Source organism: Corythoichthys intestinalis, chromosome 2, assembly GCF_030265065.1.
Source record: "Corythoichthys intestinalis isolate RoL2023-P3 chromosome 2, ASM3026506v1, whole genome shotgun sequence".
Taxonomy (NCBI): domain Eukaryota; kingdom Metazoa; phylum Chordata; class Actinopteri; order Syngnathiformes; family Syngnathidae; genus Corythoichthys; species Corythoichthys intestinalis.
The window spans coordinates 6,402,873-6,425,665 of NC_080396.1; the positions used below are offsets into that span (position 1 = coordinate 6,402,873).

At 39.5% G+C, this 22,793-nt stretch overlaps 2 protein-coding genes across 2 annotated transcripts in view; one reads left to right on the forward strand and one right to left on the reverse strand.

The window, feature by feature from the left end:
- Positions 1-953: 953 nt before the first annotated feature.
- lrrc47 (leucine rich repeat containing 47) lies at positions 954-21,561 on the reverse strand. Its single transcript, XM_057825429.1, has 8 exons — positions 21,464-21,561; positions 13,179-13,758; positions 10,233-10,676; positions 6,711-6,827; positions 6,514-6,629; positions 1,454-1,556; positions 1,304-1,393; positions 954-1,241 (listed from the first exon to the last, which is right to left on the reverse strand). Exons 1-8 carry the CDS (start codon positions 21,544-21,546, stop codon positions 1,020-1,022), a joined length of 1,755 nt encoding a protein of 584 aa, XP_057681412.1. The 5' UTR covers positions 21,547-21,561; the 3' UTR covers positions 954-1,019.
- cep104 (centrosomal protein 104) overlaps positions 15,702-22,793 on the forward strand; it is a 75,145-nt gene continuing 68,053 nt past the window's right edge. The window contains exon 1 of the mRNA XM_057825416.1: positions 15,702-15,839. The gene's annotated coding sequence lies outside the window, so the exon portion shown is untranslated. The remainder of the gene's footprint in view (positions 15,840-22,793) is intronic.

A 22,793-nucleotide genomic window follows, 5' to 3' on the forward strand; every position in this document is an offset into this window, starting at 1 on the left:
CTCCTGTTTTGCATAGAGTAGGAAGTTAGGTTAGACGCTGTTTTTTTTCTTTGTTCCTTTTACATGATCAGGGTTTAGTTAGCGGGTGGGATTTAAGTGTAGTTCCTTTTGTTTGTTGTTTTGGCCTGGGCTTACCCTGAAGTCACGCTTCGTCAGCATTCTGTACATATTCATTGCGAGTTTGATTGTTCTGTAAATTTTGTGTCCACTCGTACATTTGTGTGGCTTGTTTTATGTTACGCACTTCGCGAGCCGTCGTTGGCACGTAACATTTAATGTTGTGAATCAACCGTTAAAGATGTTAAAATTGCTCCCGTTATTGCATTAGTTCCCTTCCGTCTAATTTCGACGTGTACGTTTTAAAAGTTTCATCAAAGATTTAAGTTAAATTTTGCCGATTTAGGAGCATTTTAGATAAAAAGTGACTTAGGTTATCTAGGAAGGTTTCATAAGAAGTCTACTGCTTTAAGATGGCGGCTGTATACTAACACATCTAGTTCTTTATTATATATGTTGCTAATGCTGCCGTGTCTGTCATTTGCATCTAGTTCTGTATATATGTGATATCTACCGAAGCATCATGTGGGCGTAGTTTGTAGGTTATCGCTACAGTCAGGTATTATTGGAGCCACCTAGCATAGTAGCATCGCGTTTGCAACGGCGTCACCCTCCCTTACCTCCTCCCCAATCCTGCTCTGCTTTCTTATCTCCGTGAGTTCGTCTTTTTCCAGACTGTTCTCGCGTCAGTCAACAAACATCGTAACGCATAGTAATGCACGCCTTTCCCGCCTCGGTAACGGCGTTGCCAAGATGAGAAAAATTAGATTACTCACTACTGAAGAAAAAAACGCTGTTAGTAACAACACTGTTAGCCAAACGTTCATGTTGTTGTAAACACTAAGAGGCCAAATGTCAACAATCACAATGTACACATGGGTCATAAATGAGGGCAAAATATATTTTATTGGATTTTTTTTCCCCTTTACATATCCATATACGGTTTTGAATTGAAAACTGTACTACCAAATGACTGTCAAGTTGGAGATGTCTCCGGAGAGGTCCGTCTTGGACGGGTAGACCACTTTAAGGTTACCATCCTGGTCCACCGTTCGGACCTGTTGGACGATCAATTCGCTGCTGGTGTCCGCACTTCCCGTCTGATCTGGTGTCGCGTCTCCTTCTTCATCTGAACCGTCGTCTTCTCCTTGCGCAGCTGTGAACTTGTTCAACTCTGCCATTTTCTGCAAGAGAAGATTCAGGGAAGCGTGAGATGAGGTTACAACATTATAACACAACAGCTTACTTCAATCAAGGTGTCCATGACGTCTTTACAGGTCTGCAGGCTGTTGGCACTTGTCACCTCCAAGAACAACTCCTTGGTGGTTTTCTTAATCTGTTGAGAATTTACAATGTGAAACTCTTGTACCTGAGTGATCATATGATTGTTTCACACCTTGGTTTTCTCGCTGTTTGTGATAGGCGGGAAAGAGATCACGTGCCCCTCTGCGTCCACAAGACAGGGATATAATGCTTTTCCTTTCAGGAGCTGCAGGTATCTGGAAGAAGGTGGTGTCTTCATTAAAAAAAAAAAAAGTGATCGACAAACTATGTCTGGTAGATTTCAGACAAAATATGATTTGGCAATACAAGACGTCACGATACATTGAAAAATGCTTGTCTTTACTAAATGCTTCATTGACTGAGTCCACTCAAATCTGCTCAAGCTGCTCACAATGAGTTGCCACAGCAACTGGTTAAACGATGATTGACGTATGCGGCGCTTTGACGTTTCGGCTTGAAAGCGTCTCTGGCAAGATCAAACCTTAACGTCTGTCAATCATCATTAACTTTAATAAGCAACTCCTATGCACTGCATGAGCAACAAAGAGCGGAGGGAGGGAGGGAGAGTGAGACTACGCGACTGGCTCAGGACGGCTCATCTGTATTTTTTTTAATTGAAAAAGAATCCGCGATGGACTGAGGGCGCAAAGTTTGAATCGCAAAGTAGTGAGGGATCACTGTATACATCTTGACACTGTTCGTGTTCAATCCTCAGCTCAAGCTCAGTTGTTGTTGTAGCTTTTGAAATCAGGCTTAAATTCTAAATATCAATTTTGCCTCCTCAGGTGTACATTAGTTTGGGCTCGGGATGGGAATTTCGATTCATTTCCCTGCCGACTAGTCTCAGATTTGATTTGCAACTAGTCGACTAGTATGAGCAAGAAAACTTGCAATTTGATACATATAAAATACATTTAAAATGCAAAAGATTGGTGTATTTACGAGCTATTTTGAACAGTGTCGACAGCAGATGGCAGCAGAAAGGGAGCAAGGGAGCAGTGATGGCCAAATAAAGCTTCTTGAAGCAATTGAGCTTCATTTGCGCTATGGCGCTATCAAATACAATGCATATATATATATATATATATATATTAGGCATGTCCCGATCCAGGTTTTTGCACTTCCGATTCGATACCGATACCGGCCGATACAGATACCAGCCTATCTGAGCATGTGTTAGTTATTTAGCCTCCTTACTTAGTTGCCAGACTCATGTTGAAAAAGGTTTTAGTACTCTTGATAAAAACTAGCCAGCTGAATTAGGTGAGTTTGAATAACACACAACTGTTGGTGACAAACACAAAACATTATAAATAACAAACAGAAATGGCATAGTCAGTAAAACGTGCAAATAATATTGTAAACTAGGGCTGCAGCTATCGAATATTTTAGTAATCGAGTAATCGACTGAAAATGTTATCGATTAATCGAGTAATCGGATAAAACATTTTTAGGTGAAGAGCAATTATAAATATACATGAGAAAACAAGACATTTCATCTAATCTTGAACCATTTTCAGTCAATCAATGTCTTTATTTTCGATGTATATTGTTGAAAACGGCCAACAATTGCATCTCAGATGTAACTAGAATAAAAAAGACTAATTCACTGCTTTCACTCAAAAACCTTTAGATCTTATTTAAAAAATATATATACAGTATATATACATATACCTAAAAATGCAGTTACGCTTGATAACACACATCACTTAAAAGTTAGGATTTTTTTCCCACGTGTTTCAATTGAATTTCTATTTGCGTCAAGCCATTTATGAGTTCTAGTTAAGTTTTAAATTAGTCTAAACTGTAAGTCCTGATAGGATTTTGAGTTTTTGCAGTGTTCAAAATAAATGTATGATACAGGCTGTATTGGAGCACATTAGGGACCAGTGCTACCTGGTGTTTTATCCAGCAATGACTACTGAGCTAAAATTGATAGTTAGCATCATTGAGTTTTTATTTTACACCCTCATCACTCCACAACGCTATGTTATGTTAAAGTCTGTATGTAAGACACGTTAGCCACGAATCGAAAGTGGTCATAATTAATAGAAACCTAGCCCTCCGAAGGGCTAACGTTATGTGAGCTAGTGACATTAACGTTAATCTTATTTATTAGCGCTTAGCGCTCTACTGCTTTAAGATGGCGGCTGTTTACTAACGCTGTCCAGACGCGGCCGAGTCTCATTTCGCATCTAGTTCAAAATACATGTGATCTCTGAGATTTATCTGTCAGATGCTACCTGCTACCAACAAAGCATCGTGCGGGCTAGTATTTACCAACGTCGGCGTCGTTTGTAGCGGCTGTTGGCTGCAGTGTTTAGTTTTTTTTTTTGCTTCTTCCTCTACGCACGTGACATCAGCGCGTTGTCCCGCATTAAAAGTAGTCAGAGCAAAACGTGATGCTTAGAGCTGTCAAAATAAACGATTACTCGAGGTGAATAAAATTACTCGGATCAGTTTTTAAACTCGAGTTGCTCGAGTATTCGTTTAAGCTCTATTGTAAACTGTCTTAAAAAAGCAAAACACACAAACAACCTCAGTGGAAAATCCCACAAACCCCCCCAAGCTATTAGATGCTTTTAATGTTTCGTGCATTAGTTACAAAAATTGCATAAAAAGCCTCTCAGGTTTAAATAAACGACTATTTCAGTATTAAGCTAACATTTTAAAACAGTAATTCATCCATCAGCTGATAAAGACGCGTCACAACAACATCAGTGACCCTCTGACGAAGGCGGAAGTGCCCGCCGAAACATGTCAGGTAAATAAAACTACCTACTATTGCCTGGGATAAAAGAAAGGGTTTGACGAATATATAAGTGTAGGCAAAATGAATGAATATACAACAACTAGTAAATAAAATACTCAAGTCCCCATTCTGTATCAGCAGCTTTAAACTACATTCAATTCATTTAATTTTGCGAATCAACTGTTAAAGTTGTTAAAATTGCTCTTGTTGTTCCATAATTTTCCTTCTGTCTACTTTCGACATGTGAAAGTTTTAAAACTGTTTTGAAGATAGATTCAAGCCATGATTTTGCCGACTTAGGAGTATTTTAGATAAAAAGTTAATTAGGTTCGCTTGGAAGGTTCACAACAGCCTACTAGCAGAGGCGTCGCGTCCCATTAGGCAAACCAGGCAATTGCCTAGGGCCCCCAGAGGGCCAATACATTTAGCACACGCAACTTTACAGCGTTATCGCAGTGATAAGTTTAGGGAGGGTTTCTAACCATGGAATCATTTGGCAAATTATCTGACAATTGTGTAATCAATCCCTATCAGCTCTAACTATGTCACATCGATTGTTCATGTTTAAGGAAGTACAATCAGTTAGTAATACCACATGACTGTTTAAAGACTCAACATGTACTCTCTGGGAAGTCCTTGCCGAGTTGATTTACGTTGATTTTCACAGGACACCTCATTATTCATGTGACTACTAAATGATTTTTTTCCCCAAAAAGTCTATTAATGGGTCTATCATATTCCTCGTCGAATACTCTATAAGAAAAATATAACATATATGCATCTAAAATAATCCTAAACAATTTTATAAGCAAATTTAATACTCATTTCAGTCGGTAGTCCACCAATCAGTGGTTTTTACAGAATAATTTGAATTTGGTGGGTCGTAGGGCCAATCTGACTACAAATTTCCCACAAAGGTATATACCTCCGCATCTGATGGTGGTATTTTTGTGTTGCTACTCTTTCTTCTATTGCTCCAAGTCCAACTGTCCCCCTTACTTGCACACGCTTGAAGGGCCCCATGTTGCTTGTTGCCTGGGGCCCCCGGGGACCCTTGCTACACCTCCGCCTACTAGGGAAGTCTGCTTTAAGATGGCGGCTGTTTACTAACGCAACTAGTTTTCAATACTTCAATGTTGCTAACACCGTCGAGTCTGTCATTTTGCATATAGTTCTATATACATATGATATCTGTTATCTACAGTAAAACGATGTTGACGTAGTTTGTAGCGGCTGCCAGCAGCAGTCAGGTATTCTTGTGTTTTTTTATCCAGCGGCATGAATTGAGCTAAAGCCGTGAGTTGAGCATTGGCATTACCCGGGTCTATGACAAGCATGATGTTTACTCTCTGGACGCAATGCGGTCCGTTTCTCATTGCGTCCCGAAGACCGCACTGTGTATTAGTTCCACTTTACTCGACATATTTCAATGATCGGAATTTGGATGTTTGTGAATCGTTCTCGAATCTTCCACGGCCGAATCGCTCAAGGATGTAATGATGGCTGGGCATGTTGTACCGTGGTTCTAAGTGTTGGATGGTGCGTCTGCCATTATCTCTCGTGAGTGATAATGGCTTGTCATCCAGAATGAATTGTTCGGCAATGACTCTTGTTATTCCCTGGGCTTTGGGAATGTCGAGTGCCAGTTTGTCACGCTCAGCAAAAGTTTCTGCCAGTGTTAGTTGCGTAGGACCTTTCTTTTTGTCTTCGGTTTTCTTAACATACCTCTTATATTGTTTGTGGTGGTATTTCGCTAAATGCTTGATTAGGTTGGTTGTTCCAAAACTTCTTACAGCATTACCACCACGCTTGACTTTACTGTGGCATATGTTGCACTCTGCCTCTTCGTCTTTGTCGTCTCTTTAAGGTAAAATGATCCCACACAGCTGACATTTTTACCGATAAAGTCTCTCGGTAAATTGGGAGACGGTAATGTAAATGTAGTGTGTTGAAGGTGTGCCGTAAAATGCGGACCGGATTTTAGGGATACCGACGCAAAAACTGGAATGGATTATGTAAATCGGTGCGCTGGAAAACCCGGACCGGATAAAAAAATTTTTAAAAAAAACTGGATCGGAAGTCCGGATCGGAATTTTTCCGTGTTGGCCGATCCGATACCGATGCGCATTTTTTTGCCCACATCGGCGTCCGATCCGATCCAAATATCGGATCGGGACATCTCTAATATATATACTTTATACTGTAGTTTGTAGTCTGTACTGCATTTGCATTTTAAAATAAGTTTTAATTACATAGTACTTTTTACTTGAACATTTTTTGATATCGTATTCTGACGTATCGTATCGGGACCCTGGCATATCAAGGTGCATCGTATAGTATGTTTAAGTATATCGTCCCATCCCAAATGTACGGCAGGCTTGAATTTCCCCAACAGAGGGTTGAAAGGTTTGGGGACTGACTTGTGGAGACCGGTCACATTCTGCCTCTTCTTCTGCTTCCTTAGATCGTCCGCCTCCAGCTGAAGATGTCGCATCAGTTCGACAGCGGTCATCTCCTTCCGACCTAGCGGGGCGATCTAATATGGCGGGGAAAAAACAGACGCTGATGTCAAACGAGACTTGAGTTTTCAGTAATCAGAATTGGGATGTTGGCCTACTTTGAGCTGCGTGGGAGGTACGGCATCGTACACCAGCGGACCTTTGAGACGCTGTACGTCATGAGTGGCGATAGTTGCGATGGTCCGCTTCCCGCATATGTCCTCATGAAGTTTTGTCTGGTATGGAGGGGGACACACGAAAGAAAATAACAACAACAACAAAAACAGAAGGTAGTAAAATCACAATACATCAGTTTTCATCATTGACGACATTAATGAAAATATTCTGTAAACTAGGGCTGCAACGACTAATCAGTTAAAATCGATTAATAAATTAGTTGCCAATGAATTTGATAATAGATTTTTGGTGGCAGCTATGAGCAGTCCCATTTGGGTCCTTGTTTGTGTGTAATGTGAGGCTGCGCGCGAGTTGCTGAATCAATAATATCATAAAATATGGAGAGTTCGATTGTCTTTTGAGTTTTTAAATCCAGTGTGCCTCCGTCAGAGGTGAGTAAATGAAGCCAATTGGATTGTTTATATTGTTTGTTGATGAGACGTTACTACTTAGCACAGAGCGCTAAGCTAGTTATCAATTATGCTAATCCGTATATTAGCGCTTGAGTTAATGTTAGTCCCATTCAAACTTTAAATTGTCATACAAGAGAGTGTGCTTTGAAACTGGATTGTATTTATAAACAACTGTTTGATAAAGAAAACTGATTCATTGCAGTCTGCCTCCTCCTTATTTTCTGGTTAAGTTTGTTTAAAGTAAATAAATGAGTCATTGACACAATTTATAACAGCGTAGTTAGTCATATGACATGTCCTGCACTGCCAACCTATCCTTACCGGTGTTTGGGATATGCTTCAAGCTAGGCTGCGCTCCAGGCTAGCTTGTTCAGGAACACATGGTATGATTTTTTTTTCTTATCTTGGCAAGAGAGAATATGCAATGTTGCTTTAGCCTTTAATGATCTGTGCCGAACGATAAACACACGCTCAATGTAACTCGTAGCGTTAGCGTAATATTTGTGTTCACGTTAGCATTAGCATTTAACGTTGCGAGCTTCTTCTTAAACTCTCGGGAGTTTTCTTATATGCAGTTTGCAGAGTCCAAGTGGGTGTAATACTATAATTCATTGAAAATCACGTACTGTTTTCCTGCCAAGTGTGTATTATCAGTATGAAGTCGGCCTTGTTCTTGGAGATGCTACAATATGTTCTCATTAGGCATGTGCTGGTTACCGGTTTCAAGATTTACCATGAACCACTGAAATTTTTCATCATACCGTAATACATAGGGGTGTAACGGTACACAAAAATTTCGGTTCGGTACGTACCTCGGTTTTGAGGTCACGGTTCGGTTCATTTTCGGTACAGTAAGAAAACAAAAAGCAAAATATAAATGTGCTAGTTGTTTATTACACTCCTTTGTGCTTTCAACAATAGCAACATTAGCCTATACAAAGCTAGAATTCTGCTCAACAAGTAGCGGGTATTTAAAGATAATCCAACAACAATTTGCCTTTCAGACCCCGCGTATTGGTCAGCTTTCTTTCTGAAAAAAAAAAAGAAGAAAAAAGAAGTCCTGTGCTAAAAAGAGAAAAGCAATCCCAATGACTAAGATTTTAACATGTGTTTACAAATGAAACGCCTCAATGAAACATTTTTTTTCTTATGAACGTTTTCAAAAGCTTTATTGGTGGATGTTCTCAAGTTAAAGCGCCACACAGAAATTAATAAATTTAATTGTGTAAGCAGGATCTGTGTATTATTCTTATTATTTAATTACAGGTGTTTTAGCTCATTTTAATTTAATTAAATGGGCTATTATTTATTTTATTATATGTTTATATTTTACAAATGTGATGTAGTATTCATTTATTTTATGTTGTATAACTTTAGTTCCTATGTGAATATTAGTTCCTACTTGTTTTGTTGTTGTAGGAGGGTTTTGTATTGAACACGGGGCCGTGTTGGCTATTATGATAGCAGAGAAGACGGCAGTAAATCAACAAAGACAAGTCAACTGTGCCCTGATCTACCACTCAAGAGATCTGATGGACTCAAAAAGTGGGTTACGATTGCATATTAGTTCGAAAATCGACTGGATCCACCGTATTTTTAAACGACTCACTTCCAGTCTCCCCGATCTTAGCTACCGGTAGTAGTGTTGACGCAGGAGGGTCGCGTCTCGCATTAAATAATAAACTCTGCCGTTCTTTTCGCGTGCGTCGCGTTGAGCCGCTTCTGGGACGCTTCTGGGACGCATCTAACACGCGGCCGCACTGCAACTGGTGTGCATTGGCTGATTGACTTTAACACCCGCGTTTCACTGCGTTCTTGCGCCGTTGACGTTTCTGGGTTATACTGTCCTACCCTGTTGGTCCTCATTATAGTAATGAAGACAAAGTAAATATAATCTACACAAAGAAACTGTAACCCGATCGACTCACAGCCTCAAAAAGTAAGGGTTATATTACGTCAGAAACTCGTTCGGTACGCCACCGTTCCGAACCGAGCACCACGTACCGAAATGGTTCAATACAAATACATGTACCGTTACACCCTTAGTAATACAACATCAGTTATTTTTTTTTTTATGTCTCAAAAATGCAGCGAGACATCCATGCCTTGGAGCGGCAGCACTCACTTCTCCCTGTCCGGTTGCTGCGCTGTCCTGTGATTGACGTCCCCCCCCCCCCCCACCCACCCCCTAAAAAAGACAAATTCGCTCGTGAGGGAGTACTTTGGCTACCAAAAAGAAACAGATGGCCCCGGCTTAGAGGGGGAAGGACAGCAGGATCTCAAACATGAGTCCACATTTACGTGACCATCATCTGTCACTTTACACAAAATCTAAGGTAAGTAAAGAACGTAGTAATGAACGTTTCCAACTAGATACGAGAGTTCACTCCAGCGTGTTTAGTGTGTCTAGCAATGGTAAAACAAATACTATAACGTACGCTTGTTAACGTGGCAAATAATCTGGCAAGTTAGCATGCCAAAACGGCTAACTAGTTTCCTCTCAACCATTTATTAGCCTACTCTGTAAAGTCTTCCGCCATTGTAAACATCTGTTCAAAATAACATTTTCATAATTCAGCCTGTAGTGTTTTTTTTTTATCTCTGGCGACTTTCTGTGTTTAGAGAGGGTGTGCGTGTGTGTTTGTTTATAGCTTGTAAATAATGATACGAGTCATACACACGTGAGCTGTCTCTTGCTCTCACTCTCCATTAATATTCAACTAATGAATGAAGGTATGAAGTCGGCCTTGTTCTTGTAGACGCTAAAATATGTGCTCATCTGTCAATCTTTGGAATGTTGAAAACGTTTGAATTTTACAGACTAAAATATTTTGAATTTTTGTCGACCAGAACTAGATGAAGACAAACACATTTTAAATGACTAAAATATGACTAAACTAATAAGTATTTTTGTCCCAAAAAAATTGCAGTTACAATAGTGCAGACATTTTTCTTTGTTTTGACATGCTCGCCATTCATAGCATCTTTAAACACACCTTAATGCATAATAACAGGCAAAATAAACAGCCAAAACATGCCATCTTAGTGTACCTGCGCCATCAGGAAGCGTTTGAGAGAGTTTCCAGGTTTCAGATTCATCCCTCTGACCACGCAGCACACCAAATAAGGCCTTACATCCTTGACCTCGGCGCTCACTCTGACCGTGAGAATCTCACGAGCCTCAGAAACGTGAAGAACCCTCAGCACCATCTTGTTGACGTCTTCCAACTGGCTGTCTTCTTCCTCCCTCTTCTTTTTTTGCTGTTGTCTCTTCCTCTTGTCGTTTCCGCTCCGCCCCGCATCGCCCTTCTCCTCTCCCTCTCTTGCTTTCCCTCGGAGGTAATCGAGGATGGACTTGGTCTGGCAGCCGTTCACCATTTTCTCCAGCCGCTTGTCATTCAGCTTGTTGCCTCGGAAGTTGATCTCCTTTAACTTCGGGCAATCGCTCAGACTGGACGGGATTTCACTCAGATGGTTGTTGGAGAGGTCCAGCGCCTGGAACAGTGGAAATGAGTGGAGTTAACTCAAGGTCACGAATAGGGGTGGCAACATCTGGGTACCTCACGATACATTACGATTTGCAATACAATGCTCACGGTAGAGCAGGGCGGTAAACCGAACATTTACCGTCACCGAAATTCTTCACGATGACCGACGTAATTTTGACCATGTCGGTAAATTCGGTAATTTAATAAAACAAGAAAATATAGTCTTTTATCCCGCTTTGACGCTGTGTTTTCCGGCTATGTTCATTCCCCTTTAAGAAAGCAGACAGTGTGCTTACGTATGGAGTTACGTGGTTTTCAGGAAGCCAATCAAACAGAGGCCCGGTAGGCTAACGCTAGCAGCTAACGCTACAAGTAAACGGGATGGAGTCGGGCTTAAGTTAGCTTCGCCAAACTTTCACCCGACATAAAGTAAACTCTTGGCGGGTTCCAGACGGGCTTTCACCCGATGTCCTCCCTGGTTCTCACGATATCAGGAGAGGATGCTTTCTTCTGGTAGCCAAGCCACAGGCTAACGCTAGCGACTAACAACGGCTCCAAATGAACGTGAAAGAGTCGGACAGCGGCTCTAACCTTGTCGAAACGGCTGAAATTAATGAGTGGACTGGGCACAGCTATTTTTCTGTATGTGTTTGCTTTATTCTGCTATCATAAAACCGTATTAAATGTTTCATTGGCATCAGCGCAATACAGCTTTAATCTGGTTGTGTCTGTGTGGGGGGTGCATGTATTAAAAAATGGTTCGGAAAAATAAATAAATAAATAAACTGAAACCTTGACATAAACACGTGTGTTGAATAATTATGTCACAGCAGCCATTACCAACAAGTTGTCTGAAGTGTACTGTTAAACTGCAAGTCATTTGTGTTAGAGTGACATGTCTGCACAGTCGTCATATTGATTTCTATAATGTTGTACATTTTTCAAGTCATACAAGCTGTTATAAATGTTCACACTAGAATTCTTATTGTTTATAAGATTTTTTTTTAATACTTAATGTTTAGACTGCATGCGCAATTGTTAAATTGAAAGCTGGTTAAATAAATTTAACGAGAAATGGTTAATTTCTATTCCATGCACTGATTCACATTTTCAAGTTGTATAACAGTCTGCTTGGCCGAATTTATCGTCATTTATCGTTATCGAGGTAAATCTGCTCAATTTATCGCGATACGTACTTAAGGCCATATCACCCAGCCCTAGCTCACGGTAATGATTATGTCATGATACAACAATTATCCAAGTCAGGAAATAATTCTAAAATATTCTGCAATACCATAATTTTCGGACTACAAGGCGCACCTGACTATAAGCCGCCACCCACCAAATTTGACACGAAAATGGTATTTGTTCATAGATAAGACTCACTGGACTATAAGCGGCAGCTCTCCTCACTTTATTATGGAATATTTATTTATACCAGTAGATATTAACTAGTAAAACTTTATTTGATAGAGGCATCATTAAACTGTCATATAACCAAATGAACCACCATGAACATTTGAACCAATTGGCTACAAAACTTCATTGCTTCAAGAAGCTTCATTTGGCCATCACTGCTCCCTTGGAGACAGTCAACTTCTGCTGCCACCTGCTTTCAACACTGTTGTCATCCAGAGGAGGGTAGAGTAGCCAAAGATTTTACTCAAGTAAGAGTAGCGTTACTTCACAATAATATTACTCAAGTAAAAGTATAAGTAGTCATCAGTAGTCAGCTTCTTCTTCCTGCCTTTGACGGGGAGCAGACGTGTTTCCTCCCTGCTCCTGCTGCTCTGCTATCTTCGTCAGTCTAGTCGGTCTGCTTTTTTTGTATTTCCTCTGTGGATCAACTGTTGCTGGTCTCTCATACGAATATGGATCTGATTAATTGGTCTCTCAGCGCAATTGACAAGATTTTTTTAACAAGACACGGTGCACCATGAGAGCCGTCCTGGCCAGATGGTACCTTCGCCGCTGGATATGTGAGAGATTCATGGGATCACTGGAAGCCAGCTTATCTTACTGTCCTATGTGTGGAAGATATCGTGGATATTTGGCTGTTTGGTGTGACGGTTGTGGGGTTCCTTCTGCTTGGCTTAGGAGTACTGGTGCACGATAATTATTGGTCCGATAATAGGAATTATGACGTCATCCCGATAAATCCAATAACATTCATAATAAAACCGATAATATTTACTGTTCTAGATTTACAGTTTACACACTAGTATGGGAAATCAGTTGACCATTTGCGGGGCATTGCTCCCACCTGCTGGTTAGAATAATTAAATGCATCTATTTTTTTGTTACAGTAGTTTGGTTCAATCACTTACTCATTGCGGTGTCTAGCGGTAGCATTGACAATCATTCACAGATGAATGATGAAAATAGTTTGTTCTCTTTCTATTCATTAGTTGTTTGATTTCCTGATCCATGTATCAATAATTGATATAGCCCCATATTGTGAGACCATCGTTATGGTGAGGCTCGTATCGCAAATTGTCATGGTTCTCACCTTCAACCCTGCCAACTTGTGAACATCTCTGCTGAGCTCCACAATGGCGTTATCCGAGGCCACCAGGTTGCTGAGAAGATCCAAACGCTCCGAGTATAAATCGCTGGGGAAACCGGTGATGCGGTTCTTCGACATATTAATGGTAGAAAGCTTGACGCAGTTGTTCAGCCCGTTTGGTAGAACCTCCAAGCGGTTGCAGCTCACGTTCAATGTGGTGAGCTCGCTTAGCTGCGTGATGCTCTCTGATAAAAAATCCAGATTGTTGGAGGACAGGTCCAGAACTTTAAGTGACTTGAGACTGCTGAATGTATCCGGGATACGCACGAGTTTATTCCTGCACAGAATGAGACTTTGCAGGTTTTTGAGATGCTGGATGTCCTCGTGGATCTCCGTCAAACTCGGGCACTGGCTAACCTCGAAGTAATTAAGCAGCGTGAGGGTGTAAATAGAAGAATGGAGACCCCCGTGTGAGGAAATCTTGGTGTCAGCCGCAGGACCTTGTAAAACTAGTTCTCGTCTCTTTTCTGCGGCTGCTTTTGCCACTTCTGGCCATGTTTTGGCGTCATCCATGTTGGAGAGTCTGTTGGAGAACCGGAAGTTGTCAACTTCCGTTTAAAAACTTCGAAATAAAAGACAATGTTGGATTGTTGTAAAAGCTAGAGTGTGCAAATTGACAAATAAGCGACAATTTTTCATAATTGTTATATTTCTTGCTTACAGTCAAATTTTTCGAGCCACTGTGTCAGTTGAATCGAGGTATTTTGATGAGTTAGCGTGTTCGGTTTATGCTGCGCATGCGCAGAGACAATAACAAGAGAACGTTCACAATTTCTAGCATAAACATCTAAATATTAAGAATAAGATCTAAATATCTCATTATTAGTTACATAAGTGATAAACAATATAATTTCAAGGTGAAATTTAAAAACAATAAGCAAAAATAATCTAAAAAATGCAACATACACTAAAAATTTTTTTTGTTTCAAACTTTTTGAGATTTAAAAAAAAAACAAAAATTATGAAGCACAGAGCAGATTTTTATTTTTATCAATTTTACAGCTATTTTACTTCGGGCCATTGATTAAAAGTATCGAAAAGTGTCGATACTGAGATGCTGCATCTATGTTCGATGTTTGATTGCAAAAGTAAAAATTTTGTACTGCTTTCGATAGTAATGGAGTATAATTTTGCATTTTCCTTGCTAATACATTGGCTGCCATTGAAGGCAGTTTACGTCCAAATCCATTTGATGTGGGAGGGGTGGCCACCCCTCTCACTTCAAATGGATTTGGATGACTACCAAGCCCGTTGACATGGGGCAGGGGCAACAGGGGCAAATTTATTTTACTTTACATTGACATATTTGTTTTTTATTTAAATCGTTGTCTTGATTAAATATTATGTTCTACTGGATAAATACTTAAAAACTTAAACATATTAAATATTTCATATATATATGTAACGGGTGCACGCGAGTCCATGTGGAGCGTGGAAACCTCCCTGCCGATTCCTTCATGTAAGGACGCTAGCGGCTATACCGTTGGCTCGAGCTTATTGGTGTAGTGGTTACCGATTTTGCCTGCCGAGTGGAAGCGTCGTTGGCGCGCGGGTTCGCGTCCCGGCCTAGTCAGAGGTGAGAGCGGAACGCGGGGCGGCGCTGACACAGTGGTTACAATGGTGCCGTGTACCCGGATCGGCAGCGAAGGTTTCGGGGGGTGAATGTAACGGGTGCACGCGAGTCCTATATCCTATATATATATATATTTTTTTTTTTCTTTCTTTTTTTGCACATACCCCCCCCTCCCCCCCAAATAAGATTTGTGAATAATAAAGACACAAATCTACCTCCATATGGTTCCGCTCAGGGGATACAATTTTTGACTGGGGTAACCACATTGGCACGACACCGGTGGGCGTACCATATTCAATGGATGATGATCTTGGCAAAAAGTATTACCTAAGCAGCCTGATTTAGAATTCCCCTCAAGAATGATGGGAAACAAAAAACACTCTTTGTCAATTTATTATTATAAATATTCTTGTAAGTTATTTTATTGCTAACACTGCGTTTCAGGGTCATCAACATGTTGTGCCCCCCTGCCCCAAAAGTCAAACTCTGCCTATGGCACTAAGAGATGCAGTAAATTTAATGCAAAATTCCAACTTTTTTCTATTAATTCAACATCCAGTCCGTATCACATCCACGGTAATGCAGTGTGTTACAAACCAAATAGTTTAAAAATCCGTCAAAAACACAGCGAGTTATTGGTATTTTCGTGGGAAAATAATCCCTCAATTTTGGTCCGCTCCATCCCGCCATAAAAGTCCTCCGATGCAATATGGCTGCCGGTTACCTACGCCGCCGACTCCACCCCTTTCAATCTATCTTGTCGTTCCAGATAAAAAATGTCGCCGTCTAAACAAACAACAACAACATGTGTTTCGTTATTTTAACGAGACGAAGCGGGGCTGTCTGCGTTTAGAAAGAATTGCCGTCATACTTAAGGGAAAACTCCCGGGCAATTTTAAACAACATTGTCCAGAATCCTTTGCGGTGGAAGCCGAAAACTGCGCATGCCCGAAGATCCTAAACGGGTTATCACTTATGGTGACGGATATGAGACTTTATTGCGTGCTGTCAACATTCTGGTGATGCTCGCGGTAAGCCTATGAATTTGAACGAAGCATTTTGCATGTCTGTCTGTTCAACGCGTAAAACAGCATGGCAGAAGACATTTGAAAGTTAACTTAATCGTCTTGAGTTTGCCAAAACCACGTCACAAACAGCTAGTGTAAAAGCTAGCCTTTGGTTTATGGAACATTTGCTAAATCCCCTTTCACCGTCCGTTATGATTTCGTGGGAAGGAATTGCACTGCCCAAATGATGATTTTCTGTTATTCTTTCCTGGCATTTGCACATCATGCCTTTAGAAAACGAAATGTTATTGGTTGGCTTTCATCTTAATACTTATGCTCTGTATAATCTCAAGCAGTTTATTTATAGAACAATGAAAAAACAAAATTGTGATGAGGGAAAGAAGGCAAGTAGTGTGGCTCTTTCCCAAGGGCGTAGGTTTGGTCTCAATATTGGTAGGGACGAAATAACTTTTAAAAAAAAAATTTTTTTTTTATATATATATAAATATATACAACCCCTAGCAAATAGTATGGAATCACCAGTCTCAGACGAGCACTCACTCAGACATTTTATTATGTAGAACAAACTCAGATAAAAAGCTTGAAAAAATTATGAATCAGTTCAAAAGTGGAACTCCTTGGCATTCAGAAACACTAAAAGAAATGAATAAAAAACATTGTGGTGGTCAGTAAATGTTACATTTATAGAGCAAGTGCAGGAAAACAAATACAGAATCACTCCATTCTGAAGAAAAAAAATATGGAATCATTCTATTTTGAGTAGAAAATACAGACACACCCAGTCAACTTCCTTTCCTTAACTAAACCCTAACCCTAAATAAGTTCTATTTTTAATTTCTTCAGTGTCCCTAAAACTTATTTATACGTCTTTTACGTTTTTTTTTTTTTTTTTTTTTTTTTTTTTTTTTTACAAGAGGCATCTCTAGGTTCTGATGCAACTAAACTGCAATGCACAATGCTCAAAACCCATTTTAAAGCAATAGAACTGGCCACTGGAGGACAGTAGCGCATTTGGTAAGAACTCATCTCTGGCCAAGAAAGGAAGTGAAGAAAAATAGTCAGGAAACTGAAGTTGGAGGGATCTTGTGAAGACGCGTGAGAATTTGAGAAAAATGTGGAGAACGATCGGGAAAAAAGGCAAACTACACTGTAGGAGTGTTTTGAAACGAAAACGAAACCATCGTCAAAGAAGGATTTTAAAAAGTCTATCTTGATGAGACAGACGATGATGGCCACAATGCGTTCTGCGGAGCTCACATTGTGTTACTCTTTAGCCCGAGGTTGAAACTTTGTGAATAAATGGAAATATATTCCTACAAAACCAATGATGAAGATGATGAAAAAAGTGAGACCAATCTTGATCCGGACTCATGAGATTACTGGGAGCCACCTCATTCAACCGGGAGCAGCAAAGAGCCTCCCCGTTGTTATGTGCGCAAATAGTTCAACAGTTCAATAGTTTAGTTATGTGTAAATAAATTGTTACTTTGCTATCAAAACCTCTTTTTGTCTTGTTGTTTGTTATTTTGTAGAACGAAAACATTATTCAGATGTTTGGGATGTCACATAAGCGAAAAATAGCTTTGTTAAAGTCAAAGTTATGTTTGAAATGTATGCTTTCACAAAAAGCTCAATTTCTTTTTTTTTTCATCAGAAATTGGACAATTGCTCAAACTAAGCTATTTTCTAATGCTGATTTCTAAAGAATGGAAAAAGATATGAACTAACTTTTTTTTCTGCTGAAAGAAGAGAGTCTAATCTTTCTTTTGGTGGGTTCCATGTTTATATAGCAATAGAACAAGTTTCTGTGGGCCTTGCAAACTCAGTCAAAATCCAGTAAAACGGCGAAGGGCCTTGCGCCTGTGAAAATGGCTGGGAGTGAATGAGTTAATTGGGTCCCTGCCTCAGATTAGATCTGCTCGTTAGTCAGCAGTTAAAAAAAGTGCAGTTATCACACGTTGGAGGGCTGCTGGACCAAGTGGATTCACAAGAATCATAGCTCCAACAATAGAGATGTCTCTTAGGACCAAGGAGAGGATTATCAAACTTCTTGAAGAAGGTAACGCTACACGTATGGTTGCTAAAGATGTGGGCTGTTCACAGTCAGCTGTATCAAAAATCTGGAACAGTACAAACAACATGGCAAGGTTGTTAAAGTTAAGCATACTGGTAGACCGAGGAAGACATCCAAACGTCATGACAAACAACTAAAGGCCATATGTTTTGAAAACAGAAGATGTACAACGAGACAAATTAAGAAGAAATGGGAGGAAGCTAGAGTCAAGGTATGTGACAGAACTGTGCAAAAATCGCCTAAAGGAAATGGGATTTCCATACAGGAAAGCTAAAAGGAAACCATCATTGACACTTAAACAGAAAAGAACAAGACTGTAATGGGCTAAGGAGAGGCAATCATGGAGTGTTAATGACTGGATGAAGGTTATTTTCAGTGATGAGTCAAGAATCTGCATTGGACAAGGTGATGATGCTGGAACTTTTGTTTGGTGCCGTTGCAGTGAGATTTACAAAGATGACTGCCTGAACAAAACATCAAAATTTCCTCAGTCCTTGATGATATGGGGCTGCATGTCAGGCAAAGTCACTGGGGAGATGGCTGTGGTTGAATCTTCAATAAATGCATAAGTTTACATTAAAATTTTAGACTGCTTTCATATCCCCTCAATTAAAAATATGTTTGGGGATAATGAAATTATTTTCCAAGATTACAATGCATCATGCCACAAGGCCAAAACTGTTAAAGCATTCATTGGAGAAAGACTCATCCAGTCAATGCCATGCCCTGCAAATAGCCCAGATCTCAAACCTATTGGAAACCTGAGGTGAAAATGGAAAAAAGCAAGGCTCCGACCTGCAAGGATGATCTGGCAACTGCAATCAAAGAGAGTTGGCACCAAATTGATTAAGAATACTCATCAAGTCCATGCCTCAGAGACTGCAAGCTGTCATAAAAGCCAGAGGTGGTGCAACAAAATACTAGAGATGTGTTTTGATTGTTATTTCTTTGTTTGTTTCTCATGATTCCATATATTTTTCTTCAGAATGGAGTCATTCTATTTTTATTTCCCTGCACTTGCTCTATAAAAGAAATTTTCTGACCACCATAATGTTTTCTATTCGTTTCTTTTAGTGTTTTTGAATGCTAAAGAGTTGCGCTTTTGAACTAATTCATTTTTTCAAGCTTTTTATCTGAGTTTGTTCTACATAATAAAATGTCTGAGTGAGTGCTCGCCGCGACTGGTGATTCCATACTTTTTGCGAGGGGTTGTATAACAATTCATTATATAATGCAAATAAGGTTGCCTAAAAGTTGGTGGGGACAATTTTAACATCCTGAAAAGTTGGTAATGTTATGTCACTACCGTCCCTATGCAAACCTACGCCCTTGCTCTTTCCAGAGTTGGAGATCATTTTGGCTTAAAAGTTCTTGAAAAACGAGCCTTCTCGCGTGTTATTTTCTGGCCCATATTCATCAATACCGCATAATGAACTACCGATTGGTTTCAGTAGCTCATCTCGCAGATCAATGCTCATATATTACACGTATATTTTTTATAATTACAGTATTTGGCGTAATCACACTATAGTACCAGGGTTGCAGGTAACAAATTAGCAAATCTTTGGTGATGTGAATAAATTAGTGCTGTCAAACGATTAAAATTTTTAATCTTGTCAATTCAAACCATCTCTAAAATATGCCATATTTTTCTGTAAATTATTGTCGGAATGGAAAGATAAGACACAAGACTAGGGCTGCAGCTATCGAATATTTTAGTAGTCGATTAATCGATGGACTAGTTAGTTCGAATAATCGAGTAATCGGATAAGTAACATGAAAAATTAAAATACCCGAGCTGAGCCTGAAACTGTATTAAAAAAAAAAATTAAATGAGGATCTATGTACACCAAAAGAACAATTGGCCAACTTACACAGAAAAAGACTAGCTTAAATGCTATAAAATGCTAAAGTTTTTTTGTTTTTTTACGATGCTCTTAACAAATGGTTCAGACACATATTCCCACAAAAAATAGCTAAATATGCCTATAAACTAAATCATGAATGCATTAAAAAACATTAGCTCAAACAAAAACTTAGCTTACGTTGGTCTTAACAGGGAGCTGTTGGATTCAGCCATGTGAAAAGAGGCAGGCCAGAGGACAGTGTATCTACCCTAATCAATAAAACTAAATGCAAACACTTTCAAAATAAACCATTACAACGCCACTTTAATTAAACGAATACTCGAAGCAACAAAATTTTACTCGAATATTTTTTTTCTGATCGAATACTCGAGTTAGTCGATTAATCGTTGCAGCACTACACAAGACGGATACAGTATATACATTCACTGTACTCAAATACTGTACATAAGTACTGTATTTGTTTATTATAACAATAAATCTACAAGATGGCATTAATATTATTAACATTCTTTCTGTTAAAGGGATCCAGGGAGATAAAGACTTGTGATTCTTAAAAGATAAATGTTAGCACAAGTTATAGTAATTTGATATTCAAACCCCTCTTAATGTTTTAATTTCAATAAAATTTGTAAAATTTTCAATCAAAAAAAATAAACTAGTAGCTCGCCATTGTTGACGTCGCTGAGCGGTGACTTCACACGGGCTCCCTGCCGTTCTTCCACAGTGTCTTTAACTACGTAAGGTATTGATTGAAATACACCACAGCGACTTTTGAATTACTTAGAAATCAAGCCAATAAGTGTGTTTTGTCCCTTGACTGACGCCGTAGTTCCCTGTTTACTGGTCCATCCACGGTCATTTGAGTGCTGGCTTCACAACGTACGAGACCTCTGATAGTTTGTAAATTGTGACTAAATATTGCCATCCAGTATATTTGTTGAGCTAAACGAAATGTTTAAATAGAGTTTGACCAAAGGCTGAGTAAGTTTTACGTGTATTTTGCATAGCTATTTTGATTGGGAATGCCAGTTTTCTTTGCAATGAGTGCTTTTCTTTTTGTGAACATTATTTTTTTGAGAGATAAGAATATTATTTTTGTTGTGCTTTCACTAAATGATACTTATGTTTGTTGTGAAGGAGTTGCAGAAGCTTATGCCAATAAACGGCGCGGTCCAATGAACGCCTGTGTCCATTCGCCTTTCTCTGCCTCTTAGCTCTCAATGTGCAAAAAACGGCGTCATTGTAATCTGTTTGAGGCAATGCATGAGTGGGTCATTCCGCGCATGCGTTAAATGCGTCAAATAATTTAACGTGATTGATTTAAATAATTATTTACCGCCAGTTAACGCGAGCAATTTGACAGCACTAGAATAAATTAGCTGAATGTTAAATGGACAGTAAATGGACAGTACTTATATAGCACCTTTATCTGCATGGTTACCATGCCCAAAGCACTTGTTGAATGTTGGCTTTAAAGCTACTTTTGCAACGTTATCACACCCGTAAGTATAGGAAATCTCCGGAAAATATGTTATATTAATTAATTTATGTACAAAAAAAAAGCATCCGAGGATGTGTACAGTGACTGTTAGGGACCGTCGACAAATGGCATAAATCGGATAAAATTTATTGTGATTTTAGATATAAGAAAACATGGCATATTTTTGCAACCGTGTTCGAGTCACCTGATTTTAAGAATCTGCAGACACCGAGTCCCGATCCAATACTGAAACGAAAGTTTGTTTTTTTTAACAAAAGTTCCAAACATGTTAATGTCCCACCAAAAAATGATTGTCTTCATGAAATGCTCAATTGAGTCCACTGAAATTCACTCACACTTTGACGCTCATGCTGCCGAGAACAGCCTTCGATAATGATTTCAAAGCTTCATTTTGTGTTACCTAAGTTACTTTTGATGTTTATTAAGGGCCGATAATTTTTTTATGCCCTTTCATTTCTATGAAACAAAAGAATGTAACTTACAAGGGGCAAACAACGAGATGAAATAGCTAGCAAGCAAAAGTTACTCTTTTAGCACTCCGTGTTTGCTATGAGCCCGAACAGTTATGTGATAACATCTGTAGAATGAGCCTAATGAGTTTGAGTGAGGTGGGTGTAGAGGCGTGCGAAATTTCAGATTCTTAGATTATTCGCGATTCGGCCGTGGAAAATTGGAGATCGATTCACAAACATCCAAATTCCGATTATTGAATTATACCAGGTAAAACGGAAGTAAAACACAGTCAGCGCGGTCTTTGGGACGCAATGAGGAACGGACCGAGAGTATATATCATGTTGTACTCATGCTGCTAGATAAAAAAACAATCATACCTCACAGGTTCCAACAGCCGCTACAAACAATGCCCAGTTGCTAGTTGCTACAAACATACGGCTACAGTAGATATCATACATACAGTGCCTTGCAAAAGTATTCGGCCCCCTTGAACCTTGCAACCTTTCGCCACATTTCAGGCTTCAAACATAAAGATATAAAATTTTAATTTTTTGTCAAGAATCAACAACAAGTGGGACACAATCGTGAAGTGGAACAAAATTTATTGGATAATTTAAACTTTTTTAACAAATAAAAAACTGAAAAGTGGGGCGTGCAATATTATTCGGCCCACTTGCGTTAATACTTTGTAGCGCCACCTTTTGCTCCAATTACAGCTGCAAGTCGCTTGGGGTATGTTTCTATCAGTTTTGCACATCGAGAGACTGACATTCTTGCCCATTCTTCCTTGCAAAACAGCTCGAGCTCAGTGAGGTTGGATGGAGAGTGTTTGTGAACAGCAGTCTTCAGCTCTTTCCACAGATTCTCGATTGGATTCAGGTCTGGACTTTGACTTGGCCATTCTAACACCTGGATACGTTTATTTTTGAACCATTCCATTGTAGATTTGGCTTTATGTTTTGGATCATTGTCCTGTTGGAAGATAAATCTCCGTCCCAGTCTCAGGTCTTGTGCAGATACCAACAGGTTTTTCTTCCAGAATGTTCCTGTGTTTGGCTGCA

Bases quoted from the DNA above. Each gene is read 5' to 3' on its own strand.
- lrrc47 (XM_057825429.1), bottom strand. From the start codon at position 21,546: ATGTTTGGAACTTTTGTTAAAAAAAACAAACTTTCGTTTCAGTATTGG. The intron at 13,759-21,463 runs GTGACTCGAACA...GTTCTCCAACAG, and splicing joins CTGCAGATTCTTAAAATCAG to ACTCTCCAACATGGATGACG. The intron at 6,828-10,232 runs GTACACTAAGAT...CCTCCATACCAG, and splicing joins AACGCTTCCTGATGGCGCAG to ACAAAACTTCATGAGGACAT.